This window comes from Rattus norvegicus, chromosome 13, assembly GCF_036323735.1.
Source record: "Rattus norvegicus strain BN/NHsdMcwi chromosome 13, GRCr8, whole genome shotgun sequence".
Lineage (NCBI taxonomy): Eukaryota > Metazoa > Chordata > Mammalia > Rodentia > Muridae > Rattus > Rattus norvegicus.
In genome coordinates this window covers 35237705-35257878 of record NC_086031.1, presented here as the reverse complement: position 1 = coordinate 35257878, position 20174 = coordinate 35237705, and the positions used below count along the sequence as shown (strand labels likewise).

The window sequence follows — 20174 nt, the reverse complement described above, 5'->3', positions numbered from 1 at the left end:
TTGGAAGAAAATATAGCAAAGAAGTAATCCCCAAAGGGAAAACTTGAATTATAATGTTAAAAATCAATAACCTGCCTGCTCAATACCTGTGGAGTCCCGCTTAGCATTTAAGATTTTCCCCTGCGTCAGGCTGGACAGCAGTGCTCTTCCTGCTTCCGGTGTGACTGGCTGAAGACATGAGACTTCTGGGTCAGGGACAAAGGACTTTATTACGCAGAGCAAAAGCTTCCTGCTTGTTTATGCCGGTTCCTGGTGTGTGTGGACTAAGTTAACGGATATGGAAGACCCAGACCATTCATGGGTATCGTGTGGGTGGTGCTGTGGTATGATGTCGCAGGGCAGTGCAGAGTGTGCATGCTGTGAGTCCAGATCCAGGCTGCCATTCAGATGCACAATGTAACACAGGTGAGTGCAGGCACAAGTCACCTGGCTTATTGAGTGCTTGATTTTTCATTAATTTTTGTTTGCCACATGTTCAGAACCCCTTAATCAACACATTTTCCACAATCCCAATATTCAGTTCTATGACCCCCACATGGGATGTCGCCATCACAATGTGAAAAGAGTTGGAGATCTGATGAGTACTTTGACATCACACATGGAGATGCAGGGTTTGGAGTCTGCCCAGCTCCTTTCCGGCTTGCTTTGGTCCAGTGTTCCTCACTATGCTCCTCTCCGCCCCTTTGACTGGTTATGTATAATCTGTGCTGTTTTATGTTGGAAGTAGAGGACTGTGATTTTGTTCTGATCTCACAGTGGGTTATAGTTAAGAGGTTGCCATGAGTCTATTAGCCAGTGAGCCCCAGGGATCCTTCTGTCTCTGCCTGCCAGAGATGGGATTATGGGTCTTCAGGAGTCAAGCTCAGGTCCTGATGCTTGTACAGCAAGTACTTTACTAACTGAGCATCTCCCCAGCCCTGGTGTCTCTTTTTATAAGGACTCTATTAGGTCAGAGTTCTTTTAATCCTCCTCCTCCTCTTCCTCCTCTCCTCTCCCCTCCTCTTCCTCTTCCTCCTCCTCTTCTCCCTCCTTTCATGGGCTGGGATCCTGTACTGAATTAAAAAGAGAAAGAGAGCTGAGAACCAGCATTTCTATCTCTGGCCTCCTGAGTCAGGTTCCTGCCATCCTGCCTCTCCTGCCATGTTGGCTCATATCCTCAAACCATGAGCCAAACTAAACTTTTCTGTCCTTCCAGTGTTTTTGGCAGGTATTTTAATTACAGCACCAACAAAAAGGCAGCTAAGACCCTGGGCCAGCAACAGAAAAGTCACTAATACACTGGTAAAATCAACTAAAAGACCTGTGGAATAAAGTGTTTTGTCATTAGAAGTACTCGACAGGCAAAAACTTATAATAATAATAAAAAAAAACATGATCACACTGAAGATCTGGAAAGAATTGATTATGACGTCTAGGCAGGGAACTGTAAAGAGCAGGGTTGTCAGCACTTCTGGGGATGCTCGCACATAGCAAGAGCTGCCAGCTCCATCTGACTTTATCCCCATCACAGTCTCACAGGAAGCATATAGCCTCCGTTAAAATTACCTTAAAGGGTGAGTGTGTGTGTGTGTGTGTGTGTGTGTGTGTGTGTGTGTGTGTGTGCTCGTGCGCATGCACACGTGTTCCCGAGTGCAGGTGCCTACCTACAGAGTCCAAAAGAGGGTAAGTTCCCCTGGAGCTGCACTCACAGGTGGCTGTAAGTTGCTTTACCTGAGTGATGGGAACTAAACTCAGATTCCCTACAAAACAGCGAGTGCTCTTAATAACTGAGCTATCTCTCCAGCCCCAATTACCTCCTTAAAGATAAGAAGGCTGTCTCAGAAAGTCTAAGTGGCTCAGAGTCTTTCAAATGATAAATGGTATGACATTAAAAAAAAACTACAAAGAGAATATATAGTAACATGAAAAATGTTAAGGGAAATGAGCAAAATAAAAAATTGATTTGGGGCATGAAAAATGTATGCAGAGAGGGGAGCAAAGACTAAGAATAAGAGCTTGTCATGAATTTGGTTCAAGGTGAGTTTTTCTACCTTTTAAAATTCTCCCTCTTTGTTCAGTAGGATGGGTAGAGCATCACTGTAAGAGAATTTCTCTTAAAGCATTCTTCTCATGTTAGTTTCCACAAAATAGCCCAGTGTCCAACCTGCAGTTATAGGCTGTGCGTGGTCCAGGATAGCTACGAATGTGTCCTGATACAAAATCATTGCATCACACACCTGCAGGCCAGCCCAGGTATCAAGGGTGGAGCTTCTGGGAGAATCAGAGAAAAAGATGCATTAAAAAAAAAAAAAAACTGGGGCTGGGGAATGTCTCGGCAATTAAAGCATTAGTCACACAGTTGTGAGGACTGGCATTTTCCCCAGAGCCCGGGTAAATGCAGGTTGGGTCTAGTGCCCTGTAATACCAGCCTCAAATGGCCAGAGGAAGCTGGCAACAGAGAATAGCCTTACAACGAGAGACCCTGACTCAGTAAGTAAGATAGAAGAGAGATTGAAGATCATTGCTGATGTCACTGTGAACCTTCACGTGAGCACACGCTCACACATATGCAAACGTGCATACGTGGGCACACACTATACATCGCACCGCCCCACAGCACACCACACACCACACACCACAGCACAGCACAGCACACCACACACAACATGAAAAAGGAACTGCTTTACCTGTTGTAGCCTGGGAGGCCTTTATGGACCATCATCTTGGGGGCTCACCGACAAGGTGCAGCGCGCAGAAGCTCTTTGAGCACAGAGCTTGGCCTCTTTTGTCCCTAGCAGATCAGTAACATGCCCTGATGATGCCTTGAGTGAGAAAAGGGACATGTGGATACTGAGTTTTGTTGTTAGGCTTATGATGGCCAGGTTCAGTTGTCAAATTGACAGAATGTAAAATCACCTAGGAAGAGAGTCTCTGTGAGGAATTCTCTACATCAGCTTGACCCATGGGCATGTCTATAGGGGATTTTCTCCATTACCTCAAGCGGTGAAGGAAGTTACAGCCTGAAAGAGGACAGCAGGAATCCTGAGTTCGGGTCCTGGACTGTACTAAAGAAGAAAAAGCTACCTGAACGTTCTCCATCCCCTCATCTATGTCTCTCTGCTCTTCCCTACTCCTGCAGGATCCTGCAGGATCACTGCTCGGCAATGATAGACTGCAGCCTGGGTTGCAAGCCAAATAAATCCTCTCCCCCTTAAGCTGGGGCATTTATCACAGCAACAGAAAGAAAACCAGAGCAAGACTCAAGCTTGTCTGACCTCGATCTTACTTACTAGGTGTAGTTATGTATATTAGAGCTATGAATATGTATAGTATTTAATTAGCCTTGTATTTCTGATCCAACTACTTACACTCCCCTCCCAAGGCCCCCCACCCCTGCCACGCACTGGGATTGCAAGCATATATACACCAACATACCAGGTTGCTGTGCTAGGTGGGCACTCCCGTCTGACCTTTGTCCCTACCTGGAGGATGCTATCTTCCTTAGGTTTCTGTTTGACTCCCACCAACAGCCGCAGCTGTAAAGCGAGTCATCTCACTGTGCTTTTAAAATAGTCAATTATTTTTACTTCAGAATTTTTCATACAATATATTTTGATATGCTTTTTTTTTGTTTGTTTGTTTTTACATTTCTTTTTTTTTTCTTGCAGAGCTGAGGACCGAACCCAGGGCCTTGCACTTGCTAGGCAAGTGCACTACCACTGAGCTAAATCCCCAACCCTTGTTTGTTTGTTTTTGAGGCAGGGTTTTTCTGTAGTCCCAGGTGTCCTGGAGCTGGCTCTGCAGACCAGGCTGGCTTCAAACTCACAGAGATCCACCTGCCTCTGCCTCCCGAGTGCTGGGATTAAAGGCGTGTGCTGCCACAGTCAGCTTCATATGCTTCTTAGCATATGAGACTAGGGCCTGCAGGATGGTTACTGGGTAAAAACAGTTGGCACCAAGCCTGAAGATCTGAGTTTCATCCCTGCAATCCACATGGTGGACCAGGACAACTGACCTCCTTCAGCGACTTCCTCATGATCTCTGTCTCTCTGTCTATCTGTGTCTGTCTGTTTGTCTGTCTGTCTGTCTCTCTCTCTCTCTCTCTCTCTCTCTCACACACACACACACACACACACACACACACACACACACACACTTAAAATGTAAAAGTAATTTAAAGTATGAGATTGAAAGTGGGAAGGGAATGTTGGAGGAGGGTGAAGAGAATTTCACCTAAGTGCTGCAGGGGTCCTGTCTACCATGGACAAGGCCCCCGGGTTCATCCCCAGAGCCCTAAGAAACAAAAAGTTTCAACAAAACCTCAGGTTTAAATTCGAAAAGGATAGTAAAGCTATTAGAAACCAAAAGCAGCGAGAAGGGAGCCAGCCCCTGAAGTTAGAGATGGCAGGCGAGTTGAAAACTGTCCCTCTTCCAGATCTCTGCCAAACAGCTTCAGCATGGAGCTTTTAACATAAAGCTAGGGAATAAACTTCAGAGTCCAGGAAACCCTCCCTATGAGCTGGGCACCAAGCAGCTGGGACAGAGCACCAAACACCTAGCAGCTGGGATGGAGCACCTAGCATTTAGCACCAAGCAGGTGGGACAGAGCACTGAGCACCTAGCACCAAGCAGCTGGGACGGAGCACCTAGCACCTAGCATCTAGCAACTAGCACCTAGCACCAAGCAGCTGGGATGGAGCACCTAGCAACTAGCACCTAGCACCAAGCAGCTGGGACGGAGCACCTAGCACCTAGCATCTAGCAACTAGCACCTAGCACCAAGCAGCTGGGACGGAGCACCTAGCACCTAGCAGCTGGGACGGAGCACCTAGCACCAAGCAGCTGGGACGGAGCACCTAGCACCTAGCAGCTGGGACGGAGTATCATGCATCTAGCAGCTGGGACGGAGCACCAAGCACCTAGCAGCTGGGACGGAGTATCTAGCGTCTACAGCCAGGTCACAGAACTTTCTATTTCATGCCCTCCAATATTTGAGACTCTTGCTCTGGATACAGGTAGAATCGGGGCTCCAGGAAACCACAATGCCTTTGACTGGGAGCCCAAAGCCTTCAGTGTCTAACAGTCACCAAGCCTACAGGAGGGATGTGCGGAGGTGGTAGCTACGGAATTCCAACAGGATGTTAGCAACTTTTCCCTGAGGCGACCGCTGCTCCCTCGGAGGGGAGACCGCTGGTACAGCGCTACAGCTACAGTTCCTATTGGTGGCGGTTCCAAAACTCCTCCGCCCACTTCAGCCCACACGAGGAGCCCCTTGGTTCCAGCAACCAACCAGGGGAGGTCTCTTTTGAGCTATCCCAGTGTGCAGGCATCAGTCCCCAGTTCTGCAGGCGGTTGGTTACTCTGAAGACCACAAAGAGACTGGGAGAGGTTGATGCGCTGGACAAAGCTAGACTAAGGAGTCTCAACTGGAAAAAAGGGTCTACGAAAACCTCAAAAAAGAAGCGCCTACAGTTTGGAAAAAGAACAAAGGTGGCGCGGCTTAGACTTCTTTTTGTGTTGCTGGGCTCGCGCAGTGCCCCTCCTGCCTCGCCACCTAACCACAGTTCATGCAATCACGGGCACATCTGCCAGAGAGCCCGAGTCCCTGAACAATGGAAGTCTCTAACCTCTCAGGCGCCACCCCTGGCATTGCCTTTCCTCCGGGACCCGAGAGCTGCAGTGACAGCCCAAGTTCCGGCAGAAGCATGGGATCCACCCCAGGGGGGCTCATCTTGTCCGGCCGCGAGCCGCCCTTCTCTGCCTTCACCGTACTCGTGGTAACTCTACTGGTGTTGCTGATCGCTGCCACTTTCTTATGGAATCTGCTAGTTCTGGTGACTATCCTGCGCGTCCGCGCCTTCCACCGTGTGCCACATAACTTGGTAGCCTCGACCGCCGTCTCGGACGTCCTGGTGGCGGCTCTGGTGATGCCACTGAGCCTGGTGAGCGAGTTGTCGGCTGGGCGACGTTGGCAGCTGGGCAGGAGTCTGTGCCACGTGTGGATCTCCTTCGACGTGTTGTGCTGCACAGCCAGCATCTGGAACGTGGCGGCCATCGCCCTGGATCGCTACTGGACTATCACGCGCCACCTGCAGTACACGCTGCGCACCCGGCGCCGCGCTTCAGCACTTATGATCGCGATCACCTGGGCACTGTCCGCCCTCATCGCGCTCGCCCCGCTGCTCTTTGGCTGGGGCGAAGCCTACGATGCTCGGCTGCAGCGTTGCCAGGTGAGCCAGGAGCCTTCGTACGCCGTCTTCTCCACCTGCGGAGCTTTCTACGTGCCTCTGGCCGTGGTGCTCTTCGTCTACTGGAAGATATACAAAGCCGCCAAGTTTCGATTCGGCCGCAGACGGCGGGCGGTAGTGCCCCTGCCCGCCACCACGCAGGTAACAGAGACTGTTAGTGGATTTCTCAATGGAGGTGGCGGTGGTGGGTCCTAGAAAGGAAGAGATTTCGAAAATGGAAGAGTGGAACGGAGTTTGGATATTGGAGCGTAAGGGAGGAGGGGAAATGTCGCATCTGGAGCGGGGGAGGAGAAGGCCATCTGCTGCTCTGGAGCACATGGGATGGCTTATTGCTTGCACTTCTAGAGAAACACCCTACCTGCAGGATGTGCACCTGTGAAAATGATTTTCTTCACTTGTACGTGAGGACTAATGCTGGAGCCTCCAAACCTCGTGTGTGTGTGTGTGTGTGTGTGTGTGTGTGTGTGTGTGTGCGTGCGTGCGTGCGTGCGCGCGCGCGCAGTGTTTTGAGGCAGGGTCTCATGAGGCCCAGACTGGACTTTTTATGTAGTATAACCTTGTATAACCTTGGACTTCTAATCCCCTGGCCTCCACCAACCAAGTGGAGGATTTCAGATATGCATCCTTGAAGGCAATGGGGGAGAAGAAGGGGGTGGAAGTCAAGGTTTCCTGCAGGGGAGGCAACTCAGCGGACAGACTCAGCTACATCCCCAGCCCGTCTTTTTTGAGAGTGATCAAGTCATATCTAATTAGCTGGTCTTAGGCAGGCAAGATGGCTGACAGCCCGAGTTCCATCCCTGAGACTTGTCCTCTGACCTCCACATGGAGCACACACGAGTAAATGTTACACACACACACACACACACACACACACACACACACACACACACTTAGCAGCAGTCATCATTGCTTAGATTCCGGAGTGGTTCTGCCCACATCAGGTCTGGAGCTGCCAACTTCTTGGTCCCTGCTAGACCAGACTGACCAAATGCCCCGCAATGCCATTTACTTTAATACGAGTAAAGAAACTCCTGTAGCTTTCGCTCTTTATTGCCATTGACTCCAGGCAATACTTCACAGTCCAGGACCAGATTCTAAAACTCTAGAGAAGCTCGCTCTCTCTCTCTCTCTCTCTCTCTCTCTCTCTCTCTCTCTCTCTCTCTCTCTGTGTGTGTGTGTGTGTGTGTGTGTGTGTGTCTTTGTCTCTCTGTTTCTCCATCTCTTTTCTCTGTGTCTCTCTCTGTGTCTCTCTCTGTCTCTGTCTCTGTCTCTCTCTGTGTGTGTGTGTGTTTAAAGCAAAAACTCCATTTTCACTCATTCCCCCCCTTTTTGTTTGTTTGTTTATTTAGCCCAATCCCAGAAATGTATCCTGAGATTTAGGAAAGAAACTGGGTTGTAGTTCCAACTGCATTAATACCTGTGTGTCTCCTTTTTCTCATCTTTAAACAAGTTGGTCACTACTTATTTAATTTTCAAAGCAGGGTCTCGGGTATTGCAAACTGGCAGGAAACTTCCGAGTAATAAGGATGACCTTGAACTTCTGATTCTTCTCCCTTCACCTCTGAAAGTGTGGAAATCAGAGGCAGCTTCGCCATGCCCGCTTTGTGCAGTTCTGGGAATGAAACCTACAGCTTTCTGCATGTTGGATAAACATTCTGCCAACGGAATCACACCCGGAGTCGTAGGTGCTACTGTAAAAGGCCCGGATGAAGACCTCACCAACTGAAGAACATGAAGATATCTACATGGCCCTGGCTTCTGACGGGCGACTGAGGAAAGGATGTCTCAATAGCCTGTCGGTCTAGCTGAATCAAGGGGCTGCGTGTTTAGAGAGAGACCCTGCCTCAAAAGCTGTGATAGAGAGCACACACCCCCATGTGCGCACACACAAATACAACGTGCAGACCAGGAAAGGAGTCAGAATTAACAAACTGTTGTTTGTTTCACTTTCCCAAGTCAGCTCGGATACTAGGCTGCCAGACGAGTGCATGAGCTTTTTTAAAGTAGACTCATTTCAGTTTAATTAAATGGCAGAGGAATTCTTTTTAACACAAAAAAGGAATGTCAAGTCTATAATTGGAAAGTGCTGGAAAGGAGAGCTTTATTCAGAATTAATGATGTTCTTTGAAAGGTCCCTCGGAAATGCCTGGGGTGATTACAGCCTCTCTGTCTGATTGCAGGGACATGGTTGACTTTTAATAGCTCCATCAATCCAGTTATGCACCTAGGAAAATCACAGCGGAATGGATGCCTGGAAGACTTGCTGACCCTGACTTTACTCTTCATTTTGGTAGAAGAAGCACTCATTATTATCAACTTTTTTAAATTTAGGTTTGGTTTTGCAATGGTGGAGATCAAACCCAGGACCTTGTACAAGCCAGGCAAGCACACTGCTACTCAGCGTTATCCACAGATCTTACAGTTCACTTCAGACACAACCCATTTAGACAGGAGATAGGAAGAGGTGAGGGTCAGCTGGCTGGCTATTCAACCTGTGATGGGGAGAAAGAACCCCAGCTGGCAGGGCTAGCCCTGTGCTGAGTTACTCTTTAGCAATAGGGTCTGGGGAAAACCTTCTTCCACTCTGGGTCTCAACATCTAAAGTACAGAGCATTATCCCCTTCATGGTTTGAAAGTTAGATGTCTGCCATTGGCTGTTATGTCTAACACCTGGTCCCCTTCTGGGGATGCTGTTTGGGAAGGCTATGAAATCTGATAAGAGGCAGAGCTACCGAGAAGAAATGGGTCACCTGACATGGCCCCTGATCTCTCAGTGCTACTTTTCTCCCATGTTCTGCTTCTCGACTGGGATGCAGTGTGACCAGGACAGACTGTGTCTGAGAACCATAAGCAAAAATGATCACTTTCTCCCTCAAGTGGATCTTGTGAGATATTTGGTCAGGGAAACCAGAAAAATACCACATGATAGTCTGTCTGTCTGTCTATCTATCTATCTATCTATCTATCTATCTATCTATCATCTATCTTGAGACAGGGTCTCTCTATGTAGCTCTGGTTGTCCTGGAACTCTATGTACACCAGGTTGGCCTTGAACTCACAGAGATCTACCTGTCTCTATCTGTTAAGAGCTGAGATTAAAGGTGCGCACCACCACATCTAGCTGATGGTTGGTTTTTAACTTTCAACTTTGAAATGACTTAGAATAACATAGAAAGAGAGTCTTCATTGAGAAATTGTCTAGATCAGGTTGGCCCATGACATGTCTTCTTGTGATTGTCTTAATGAAGTTAATTGATGTCAGAAGATCCAGCTCATGTTTGCCGGCCCCATTTCCTAGACAGGGGTCCTGAACTGTATAAGAGAGGAAAGCCAGCAGTCAGGCCTGCGTTCATTTATCTCTCCTTGCTCTGGACTGTGGATATGATGTGACTAGTCACTTCAAGCTCCTGCCACTGTGACTTCTGTACTATGATGGACAGGAGCCTGGAGTCATAAGAATACATAGCTTTCTTTCCTAAGGTCATGTGTGTGTGTGTGCCTGGTCGGGGGTCGGGGCATTTTATCCCAACAGAAATGAAACCAGGATCCACAGGACCCAGGTACATTACTGACCAAACTAGAAATATCTCCCCCTGTCCAGGACGAGATGAAACTAAAGCTGAAACATGAATGGAATCCAACCTCGGTGAATGTACTTGCTTACTCTGTCCCTTTCTAAGCATTAACCTCAGTGGATCTTTAGGTTTGCAGAGCTACAAAACTCTCAGCCTCAACAGCAAAACACACCTAAACATTAGAATTATAACACGGTACCTTACCCAAGAGTTTAGCCAAGCTGTCTATTTATGCGCGTATGTATGTGTGTGCAAATATATGCATGTGTATAAGTATATGTGTATATGTGTATATGAGTGTGTGTATGTGTCTGTATGTGTTCATGTAGTATGTGTGTGTGCATGTGGTATGTGTGTGTATGTATGCATGTGTATGTGTTCATGTGGTATGTGTGTGTGTATGTGTGTGTGCATGTGGTATGTATGTGTATGTATGCATGTGTGTGAGTATATGTGTGTATGTGTATTTGAGTGTGTGTGTGTGTGTATGTGTTCATGTGGTATGTGTGTGTGTGTGTGTGCTTGTGGTATGTGTGTGTATGTATGCATGTGTGTGAGTACATGTGTGTATGTGTATTTGAGTGTGTGTGTGTATGTGTTCATGTGGTATGTGTGTGTGTGTGTGTGTGCTTGTGGTATGTGTGTGTGTGTGGGTATGTGTATGTATTTTACCACACTTAGATGATGGTTCATTTACATCAAGCCAACTGTGTTCTGTTTTTATTTTACAAGAAAATGTCCTTGTTTGCACGATTTCTTCTTCACACAAGGAACAACTGAGAAAACTTCCTCTTTGGGGTTGTCAGACATGATAGGCATCCTCTGTGCTACAGAAGGTGATATTTTGGGATGAAATTTGGAGTTTGGTTGTTGCAGAGCAGACAAAGCCTTGGGTGTTCCGAGCCTTGGTCTGGCATCTTTGGTAGAAATAGCTGCTCCAGAGGTTAGGAGGCTCGTCAGTCAATAAACTGTCTTTATCAGAAGAACGGGCTGAGTTGGGCCCCAGAGTCATGGGAAATGGCTGAGGGTAGTTGGGTTCACTTGTAATCCTGGGGACAGGGAGACGGAGATGGGTGGATCCCTGGGACTCACTTGCTGGCCAGCATAGCCTGCTTGGCTAGCTCCAGGTCAGTGCAAAAACCCATGAAAGAACATGAAGAAGCTGAGACTTCATTTAATGTATTGTGTTTAGCCTGTCTACAGTCAGGAGTGGACCTTTCTGCTGCTGGTGCTTGTTGATGTTCAAGAAGTTTGAGACTTGGGGGCATTTTGGATTTTCGGGGCTTCGCAGTAGAGCTTCCGGTCCTGTAAGATCACACAGGTTTGATCTTGTGATACTGTGATCATGTGAGGATGAGTTAGTGGTGTTTTGTTTAATTGAGTAATGCTCACCACAGCACCTTTCCATCACCAAGTAGGCTGGCTGGCCAGATGAACCCCAGCGACCCACCTGTGTCCACCACCACGCCCTGCTTTGTCTTTCTGGTTTTGGATGGACATCACATTTTGAACTGGAAAAGTCAAAACGAATCTGAATTGATTCTTCTCTCTCTCTCTTTCTCTCTTTCCCTCTCTCTATCTTTTCTTCCATCCCTCCCTTTCTTTCCTTCATTACTAACCACTGAACCTAGAGCCTCCTGTGTGCCAGTCAAACTTTACCACTGGGTTACAACCCCAGTCCTTTCTTCTTTAGAGGTCGCAGTTTGCTTCCCTTCCAGCCTCCTCTGTGTGTGTGTGGGGGGTGGGGGGCGGCGGCTGTGCTGTGCTCAGGAGGGAAAGCTGTGAGAACCGAGCTTCTGAACACACATTTTGATAGCACAAGGGAAGACCGGGCTCCCTGCTTCCCTGGTAGAGCTGGTCTGTTTTAAATGAATGGATTTAATCAGTAGACCTGTGCTTTCTACTTCCCTTCCCTCTGGACCTCTGTGAACTTAACTCACCCCATTCATTTCTTACACTTCCTATTCTACAGTGGACAGACCGGAGTGCCTGTGAGGTTCTCTAGAACGGAAGGAAGATGGCTGGAAAAGTGCCCACTAATAGGCACTTCCTGAATGGGAGGAGGAGGGAAAGGGCGAGCACTTTCTTCCTCCCTCCCTGTTGTGTGGAGGGGATGCTGTCCCCTCTAAAGAGATGGTTAAGCTTTACCTGCAGGATTTCAGCGTACAGCTGCTTACTCCTTAGACCTTTGTGCTACCTGATGTTGGCCTGTGCTATGCCATGGACCCGTCTTGTCTCTCCTAGTGGCCTTGATTTTCATTTTGGTCCTTTTTGTAGTTTTGTCCCCTGCCCTCCAAGCTGAGGAGTGAATACATAGCCTTGGGCTTCTCAGGCAAGAGCTCTGCTCCCTTTCTCCCACAGGGTTTCATGGTATAGCTCTGCCTGGCCCCGAACTCTGTGTAGACCAGGCTGTCTTCAGACTCACAGAGATCGACCTGCCCCTGCCTCTCAAGAGGTGGGAGGAAAGGAAGGTGCCATTACAACCAGCAGGTCTCTTTGAAAGGGAAGGCTGCCATGCATCCCACTGCTGGACACTGGGGAAAGTTGGAACAGCTCATTATAGATGGGGTGGCTCTCAGCTGGCTCTTCAGAATATATGTGCTTGCAATCCAAGGAGAAAGAGATTCCTGTGTGGGATGTTTCTTAGACTTTGAGACAAGGTCTCTTTGGATTCACATCTCCTCCTCCCTCTCACTGAAATCATAAGTACAAGCTATGTACTTATGGGCCCCTTCCTTCCTTCCTTCCTTCCTTCCTTCCTTCCTTCCTTCCTTCCTTCCTTCTCCTTTGTTTTCTTTAAAGAGGTGAATTTAGGAGCTTGGACTCAGATCCTCTCACTGGCATGGCAAGGCCTTTCCCAGCTGAACTATTTCCCTAGCATCCTGGAGACTGTTTTACTGCCGGAGTTATTTGCCCCTTTATAGTGTCTCTTCAGGTGACCTGTGGAGTGGATGTTGGGCTGTACACTGCCAAAGGAAAAGCCTCTTCTTTTGGCCAGATTTTCACGAAGCCATGTTTAGGCTGATTTAGTGTGTTCCAAACAAACTGAGGTAGGGACGTTGGGAAGAGTGAGCGGGAGGCAGCGTCTGAAGGTAGGCCTGAGATAAATTCTGACAGAAAAGCCAGCCCTCCTGGAAACCCTTTGGTGCTTATCCTTAGGGGTGCTACTCCAAGTTAGAGGGGGTGGACTGAGAACAGAGTCCAACGCCCTTAGTCCTGTGGTGGTTCTGATAGTTGTTCCCAGGCGGGTCTAGGAGAAGAGCTGGAAACAGTTATTGCTTGGCAGCCTGTCACCTTTGCATCTTCCAAAAAGAGAGAGGTGGATGCCAGCCAGCAGTCATGCTATGACACCAAGCCATTGGTTAAGCAGCTATTTCCTGGGTGCTTCCAGGGAGCAGGTGCTGATGCTTGGTAGCTCCTGTATTAAGAAGATATAGTTCCTTCTTCTATTTCAGACATCACACACATTGCTGGCTATAAAAGGGGAAAGTAAAGTCTTAATACAGGGAGTCATGGATGCATTCAGAGGATCATAGGAGAGGTCTTTGAGGACTAGTAACTTAAGAGGCAAGCAAGAGGTGTGTGTGTGTGTGTGTGAGAGAGAGAGAGAGAGAGAGAGAGAGAGAGAGAGAGAGAGAGAGATACAGAGAGAATATGCAGAAATGGTAGCTAATTATTATTACTTTGCCTGTATATATGTGTAAGCATGGGTATATTTGCTAGTTTACAAGTGTGGGTGCACATGCATGGTGTGCCTGTGAATGTGGAAGGCAGGAGTTGATGTTGAGTGTCTTGGTTGACTATTCTCAACTGTATATAGTGAGGCAGGGTCTCTCATTTGAACCTAGAGCTTGCTGATTTAGTCAGTCTAGCTAGCCAACTTGCTCAAGGGATCTGCTTTCTCCATCTCCCTTGCTGGGACTACAGATGGGTTGTCATGCCTGGCCAGCATCTACATGGGTGTTAGGAATCTGAACTTGTGTGACAAGTGCTTTATCCACTGAGTCATCTCCCCCCATCTAGTAACTAATTTATGATGCAAAGGCATTTAGAGTTTGTTTTTTAATCTAGGCAAAGCAGAATCAATACATTATTTATAAGGAATCCATTTACCATAGCAATTATACGATATATTGCAATGTTAATGTGGACAGACTGTCTGGCTTTCTAGAGAAGACTTCGTAAGGGCCAGGACTGTGTCTGCTCCATTGGTGGCTCCGATTCCGGTCCCAGTCTCCACCATAAATAGGGAATGGGTGGATGTATGTGGGGGGCTTCTCTGGACATGGAACAGGTATCCAGTGCTCATCTTCCTTGAAGCCTTGGTGAGGCAGTAGACTTTCACTAGCCTGCCTCATAGATGGGCTACCACTTTGGAGGGATGGAGAGACAAAGGGATGGAAGCGTAGCTGCTCTTCCAGTGGGCCTGAGTTCAATTCCCAGGAACCTCATCTATAATGAGATCTGGTGCTCTCTTCTGACCTGCAGGCAGGCACACATGCAGGCAGAACACTGTGTACATGATAAATAAGTAAAACTTAAAGAGAAAGAGTTTATTTTAGCTTCCAATTCTGGGTTCCAGTACATCATAATGTGGGAAATCAAGAGAATAGGAACCTAAAACAATTGGTCATGTCACATCTACAATCAAGAGCAGAGAGAAATGAAGGAGTGCATGCCTGCTACTACGTTGCTCACCTTTTCTACTCTCACACAGTCCAGGACTGAAGCCTAGTACTGCCTGAAGTGTGATGGGTCTTCCCATGTTATTTAATGTCATAAGGACAGTCACTCACAGACATGCCTAAAGGACAATGTTGTCTAGACAATCCCTCATTGAGATTCTCTTCCCAAGTAATTGTAGACAATTGACAAACTAAACCAACATGCACACACACACACACACACAATATATATATATATATATATATATATATATATATATATATATATATATATATATATATGGTTGGGCTCTCCATGTTCTATTGATCTACTGTATTTCTATGGTCTGCCAACAAAACATACTCTTGGTTACTCAAGCCTTATAGTATTTTTTAAAAGATTTACTTTATTTATGTGTATGACACATCTCTGTGTAACTATATGTATGTGTGTGCCGGTATCACTAAGGCCAGAACAGGGCATCAGACCCCCTGTAACTGGACCTACAGGTAATTATGAGGTGCTTGACATGGTGCTGGAACTGAACTCCGGATCTCTGGAAGAGCAGCAATCTCCCTTAACCACTGAGCCATAGATCAGGCCCTTCAGTATGCTTTGAGGTTGAGTAACGCTAACCCTCCAAGTTTGTGGTTCTCCTTCAATACTGATTATGCAAATTTCTACCTTAGGAAGCAAGATAGGAAGAGGACATTCTAAAGGAAGAGTCAGAATAGAAATAAAACAAGCTAGAAATCAATGGAGAAAATCAATAAATCTTAAGGCCTTTTTTTAAAAAAAAGTGATCGGTCAAAAAGTAAAATTCTAGAAAGGTTAAGGAAAAAAAGTTGGTAATTAATTTCAGAGGTGAAAAAGTGGACATCATTACTGATTCCATGGTCATTAAAGGAGAAGCAGAACCCGGGGAGATGGCTAAGTGGGCAAAGTGCTTGTTGTACAAGCTGGATACCCTTCGTCACCTAGACCCAAACCTAGAGTCACCTAGGAAGAGGGAACTCCTATAAAGAGATGTCTCAGTATCATTGGTCTGCGGTCATTCCTGTGAGAGACTGTCTTGATTGGTGATTGATGTTGGAGGATCCAGCCCACTGTGGGCAACACCATCCCTAGGCAAGGAGGCCTTGGCTGTATTAGTAAGCCTCATTCTTCTCCAGTTCCTGTTGTGTTCCTGCCCTGACTTAGGGATTGACAGTTAACATGGAGGTGTAGGCGAAATAAATCCTTCCCTCCTCAAGCTGCTTTTTGCGAGGCTGGCTTATCACAGCAACAGAAAAGCAAACTGGGACACTGTGCAAGGGTGAGGATCTGAGTTCAAGTTCCAGATCCTACATAAAACTTATTTGGGGTCAACATCCTGGACTCTAAACTTCACGTGTGCTTACTACTGGTCTCACCTCTCCTCATGTGGGACTGTAAGGTAAAGAGTGTTTGAGTTTAATATTTATCTTCTCCGAGGTATATTAGATTTCTCCTGATGCTAAGCTTTGCTCGGAACAACAAAATGATCTGATGGGTTTCCAAAACAGATCTTCCTATCACCTGTAGGAAGCATGAACTGATCCCCTCACACTGTTTGCTTCACCCATAGTGAAGAATTCCTGACCGTGCAAACTTCTAGAAGTGTGTGTTCCACTGCCCACTTCCTTCCCTGAGTGAGTTCTCCTGTGGCCTTTTGGTTTGTCCCCACTTCCTTCTCTTCTTTCCTCCTGTGGCAATCTGGTTTGTTTGTGTGTGTGCCCATGTATGTGTGGAGGCCAAAGGTTGGTGTTAGGTATCTTCCATAGTCACTTTCTACCTTGTTTCTTAAAGTGGTGGATGTGTGTGTATGTCTGTGTGGAAGCATGTGTACCCGTGCCTGGGTGTAGATGCAAGGTGAGGGTATCAGGCATCCTCTAACACAATCTATCTCTTCTATCTGTTTAAGGACCTCCCTGAACCTTCCAGCTGGGCTGGAAGCCAATAGGCTCAGCAATCCTTGTGTCTCCACCCCATCAGCTCTGATGTTGCGGCACACATAGGATGCTAGGATATAAACTATAATCTTCATGATTGTACTACTGAGCCATGATCTCTGATCTGCTGAGCCACCACCCCCACCCCTGTCCTCTTCACTTTTGTTGTTGTTGTTGATGATGAAGATGATGATGAGACAGGGTCTCTCAATGACCCTGGAGCTCACAGAGATCCTCCTGTCTCCGCCTTCCCAGTACTCCCCATCACAAGAATATGCCTGGGATTTTCAGACGGGTTCTGGGGATCAACTCTGGTCCCCCTCTTGCATAGTAAACACATTACTAAATGCACAGCCACATCTGGAGATTTTAGCATCCAGATATGTCCACACTGAGCTTCCGGCACCTTGCCAGTCACAATTACAATTTTCTGCCCTTGTGCACTGGTTCCTGCTTGTGGCTGCCTGTTCCCCTCAGCCGTGTATATGAGTCCTTTGGATTCACTGTGTTCTATCTTTCAAACAGCACCTGAGCCTTGTGACCCGAATTCTCCGACAGAACTGAGAATCGCTGCTGACGTTTTTTCCTCAGTTCAGCTTATTCCCATTCTGTTAATTCCATATTTCCTTTGTTTCCAGGCAAAGGAAGCACCTCAGGAGTCTGAGACGGTATTCACCGCGCGTTGCAGAGCGACAGTGGCCTTCCAGACAAGTGGAGACTCCTGGCGGGAGCAGAAGGAGAAGCGAGCCGCCATGATGGTGGGGATCTTGATCGGTGTGTTTGTGCTGTGCTGGATCCCCTTCTTCCTGACGGAGCTCGTCAGCCCGCTCTGCGCCTGCAGCCTGCCACCCATCTGGAAAAGCATATTCCTGTGGCTTGGCTATTCAAATTCGTTCTTCAATCCCTTAATCTACACGGCCTTTAATAAGAACTACAACAATGCCTTCAAGAGCCTCTTTACTAAGCAGAGATAAGCAGGGCTGGGGAGATAAAAAGGAAGACCGGGGAAGAGAAAGGGGATCTGCCGTCCTCATTTCACCAGAGACCTGGGGGCTTCTCCCCGCCGCCCACACCCCCCTAACGACACTCCAGAAATCACACCGTAGGGCCTGGAATGTTGAGTTCTCACGAAGGTAGACAACGGTTTGGCAAATACATCCATGCCTTCTACGCGTCGTGACAGACATTGCTAGTGAATTGTGCTACATTTCTGCACCAGGCAGGAACCCCGCCAAACCCTTTCCGGGTGTATTTTAGGTATTATTGCTCATTTGTCAGACTCCACATGTGGCAGAGTTGATTTGCTTTTGCGTTAGTACTATGTCCCTCAGTGAGGGTCTCTTGGGGCTCTCCTGAGACTGACTCCTTGACATAGCCTCTCCTCTACCCCTTATCCATCAGAGCACTTTACCTTTCTTAGCCTCACACAGGACCTCCACAAGGCAATGATTCTCAGTTTAGGAAGAGATGTCCTCGCCTGAAGCTTTGTTAAAAAGTGTTCCACACAGACGTCGTCAAGATGGCTCAGTAGAGGGGGTTGGGGATTTAGCTCAGTGGTAGAGCCCTTGCCTAGGGAGCGCAAGGCCCTGGGTTCGGTCCCCAGCTCCGAAAAAAAGAACCAAAAAAAAAAAAAAAAAAAAGATGGCTCAGTAGATGAAGGCGCCTGTCCCCAAGCCTGGTGGCCTGCTTTTGAGATACATGTAATGGAAGGAAATAAAATGATTGCAAGTTGTCTCTGACCTCCAGATATGTGCCATCAGCCCTCTCCCCCATGTGCACACAAAATAAACAATACATTTTTGAAAATAGAAAAATAGTGTTGTGTTCAGTAATTAATATTGACTGAACCAGACTCTCAAAGAGGCTTGGTGGTCTAGTATTAAAATGTCTTACTGGTTTCTTGTTTTGTTTTTGCTGTTATTTTTTGGACACTGGGTCTCCCTTGTAGCTCTGGCTGGGCTGGTACTCACCATGTAGACCAAGCCAACCTCTAACACAGATTCACTTGCCTCTGCCTCCCAAGTGCTGGGATTAAAGGTGGGCATACTATCATGACTCTTTTTTTAAACATTGTAGTCCACATGAGATACTCCTAGGTACTTATTTTATTCTTTAAAGTTTTGGGATTTTTCACGATTTATTTTTACTTTTACTGATGTGTGTATGTGATGGTGTCTGCAGGGACCAGAAGACAGTGTCAGATCCCCTGGAGCTGGAGTTACAGGCAGTTCTAAGCTGTCCCATGAGGATGCTGGGAACTGAACTCTGGCCTTCCACAAGAGCAGCAAATGCATTTAACTCCTGAGCTATCTCTCCAGCTCTTTCCTCTTTAGACCGGTTATATGGGCATTTCTGGGGATGGGGAATAATCCGGAAAACAGGATCCCTTAAAGAACCCTATGTGGCCTGCTATGAAGTCTCTTCTATCACAGGGAAGAACAACCATGAGAAGCTGCTGCTGTGTGTATGAATGTGTGTGTGTGTGTGTGTGTGTGTGTGTGTGTGTGTGTGTTCTCATGTGTATGTGTGTTCCTATGCATGAATTGTGCTATTTACTGAAAAAAAAAACCTGCTTCAAGTTGTGCTGTGACTCAGTCTTAGCACATACCTTTAATCCCTTTGGCTGGAATATAGACATGCTCTTGGTCCACACCTTTAATCCTGAACATTGAAGACCAATTAATTTGTAGAAGGAAGCACCCGTGGTTGAAAGTGATGTCTAATTGTGTGGCAGACAAAGTGATGAATTAAAGATTTGACAATAGAATATGTCTACCTCTCATGAGAGGATAAAAGAAAAGGTAGCTACTTAAAAGAGCCATGCAAAGAGAAAGAAAAGAGGAGGCAGTTTAATTGGACAGGAATATGGAGACAGAACAAGCCAGAGAAAAAGGAGCTAGAAGAGTAAAAACATATTGCCAAAGTTAAGAGGCCAAACAGAACAATTCAGTAAGAATTAAGATACGCCATATTGAATCAGTCAGTTTGAAGAGGAGTTTGAGTCAGACCAGCGGACTTAAACCAGCCAGCCAGAGTTCAGAAAGAACAAGAAAGGGTGAGCTCAGTCAGCAGTCAGTCTCAGAGGCTGAGAACATTCTAGGCTTGGATTAGATTGAATGGAAGCTAGAAGCTTCCAGGTTAAGTTTGCAGACTAAGGCAGGAAGCCTCTGAGACTGAGAGGCCTAACCTATTCCATTTTGAGACCGGACTCCATCTTGAGACAAAAAAAGAAAAAAGAAAAGAAAAGAAAAAAAGCCTAAAAACTTGACCCTCAGCTGAACCCAAGCTGATTGGTAACTAGGCAGGGTATTATTGATGGGGCAAAGTGACCTCCAAGCTGATTTGTGATCAGTGGACTGTTCTGGACTTTCCAGGAGGGACAGTTGGGAGTCAAGGGGAGGCCGGTTGGGAGTTACAGGTGACTTTGACAGTTTGGTTTGCAGTTGCTCTGGGAACTAACTACTCCCTGGAAGGGAGGGGTCTTTGTGCTTGGAAGTTTGTGGTGGAACTTTCCCACTGGCCTTAGATTGACCTCAACTTTGACTCTTTCACACCCAAGAACCAGGAGGGACCCCAGGCTTGTCCTTGGCGCATACCCCAGAGTTCCTCCCTACCTATTTCCTAGCAACAGTTAATCGAAGATTACTCTGCTTGTTTCAGATGTGCTTTCAGACCATTTGTGATTGTCCACAGTTTTGCTTCAGAACACCCGACTGTTTGCTGGCTTACAATAGTCA

The 20174-nt window shown here is 46.9% G+C and overlaps 1 protein-coding gene across 1 annotated transcript; it reads left to right on the top strand.

Annotated features, from left to right (window-relative positions):
• The first annotated feature begins 5292 nt into the window (after positions 1-5292).
• Htr5b (5-hydroxytryptamine (serotonin) receptor 5B) lies at positions 5293-18217 on the top strand. Its single transcript, NM_024395.2, has 2 exons — positions 5293-6368; positions 17076-18217. Exons 1-2 carry the CDS (start codon positions 5592-5594, stop codon positions 17409-17411), a joined length of 1113 nt encoding a protein of 370 aa, NP_077371.1. The 5' UTR covers positions 5293-5591; the 3' UTR covers positions 17412-18217.
• The last annotated feature ends 1957 nt before the right edge of the window (positions 18218-20174 follow it).

Bases quoted from the DNA above. Each gene is read 5' to 3' on its own strand.
- Htr5b (NM_024395.2), top strand. From the start codon at position 5,592: ATGGAAGTCTCTAACCTCTCAGGCGCCACCCCTGGCATTGCCTTTCCT. The intron at 6,369-17,075 runs GTAACAGAGACT...CTTTGTTTCCAG, and splicing joins CCCTGCCCGCCACCACGCAG to GCAAAGGAAGCACCTCAGGA.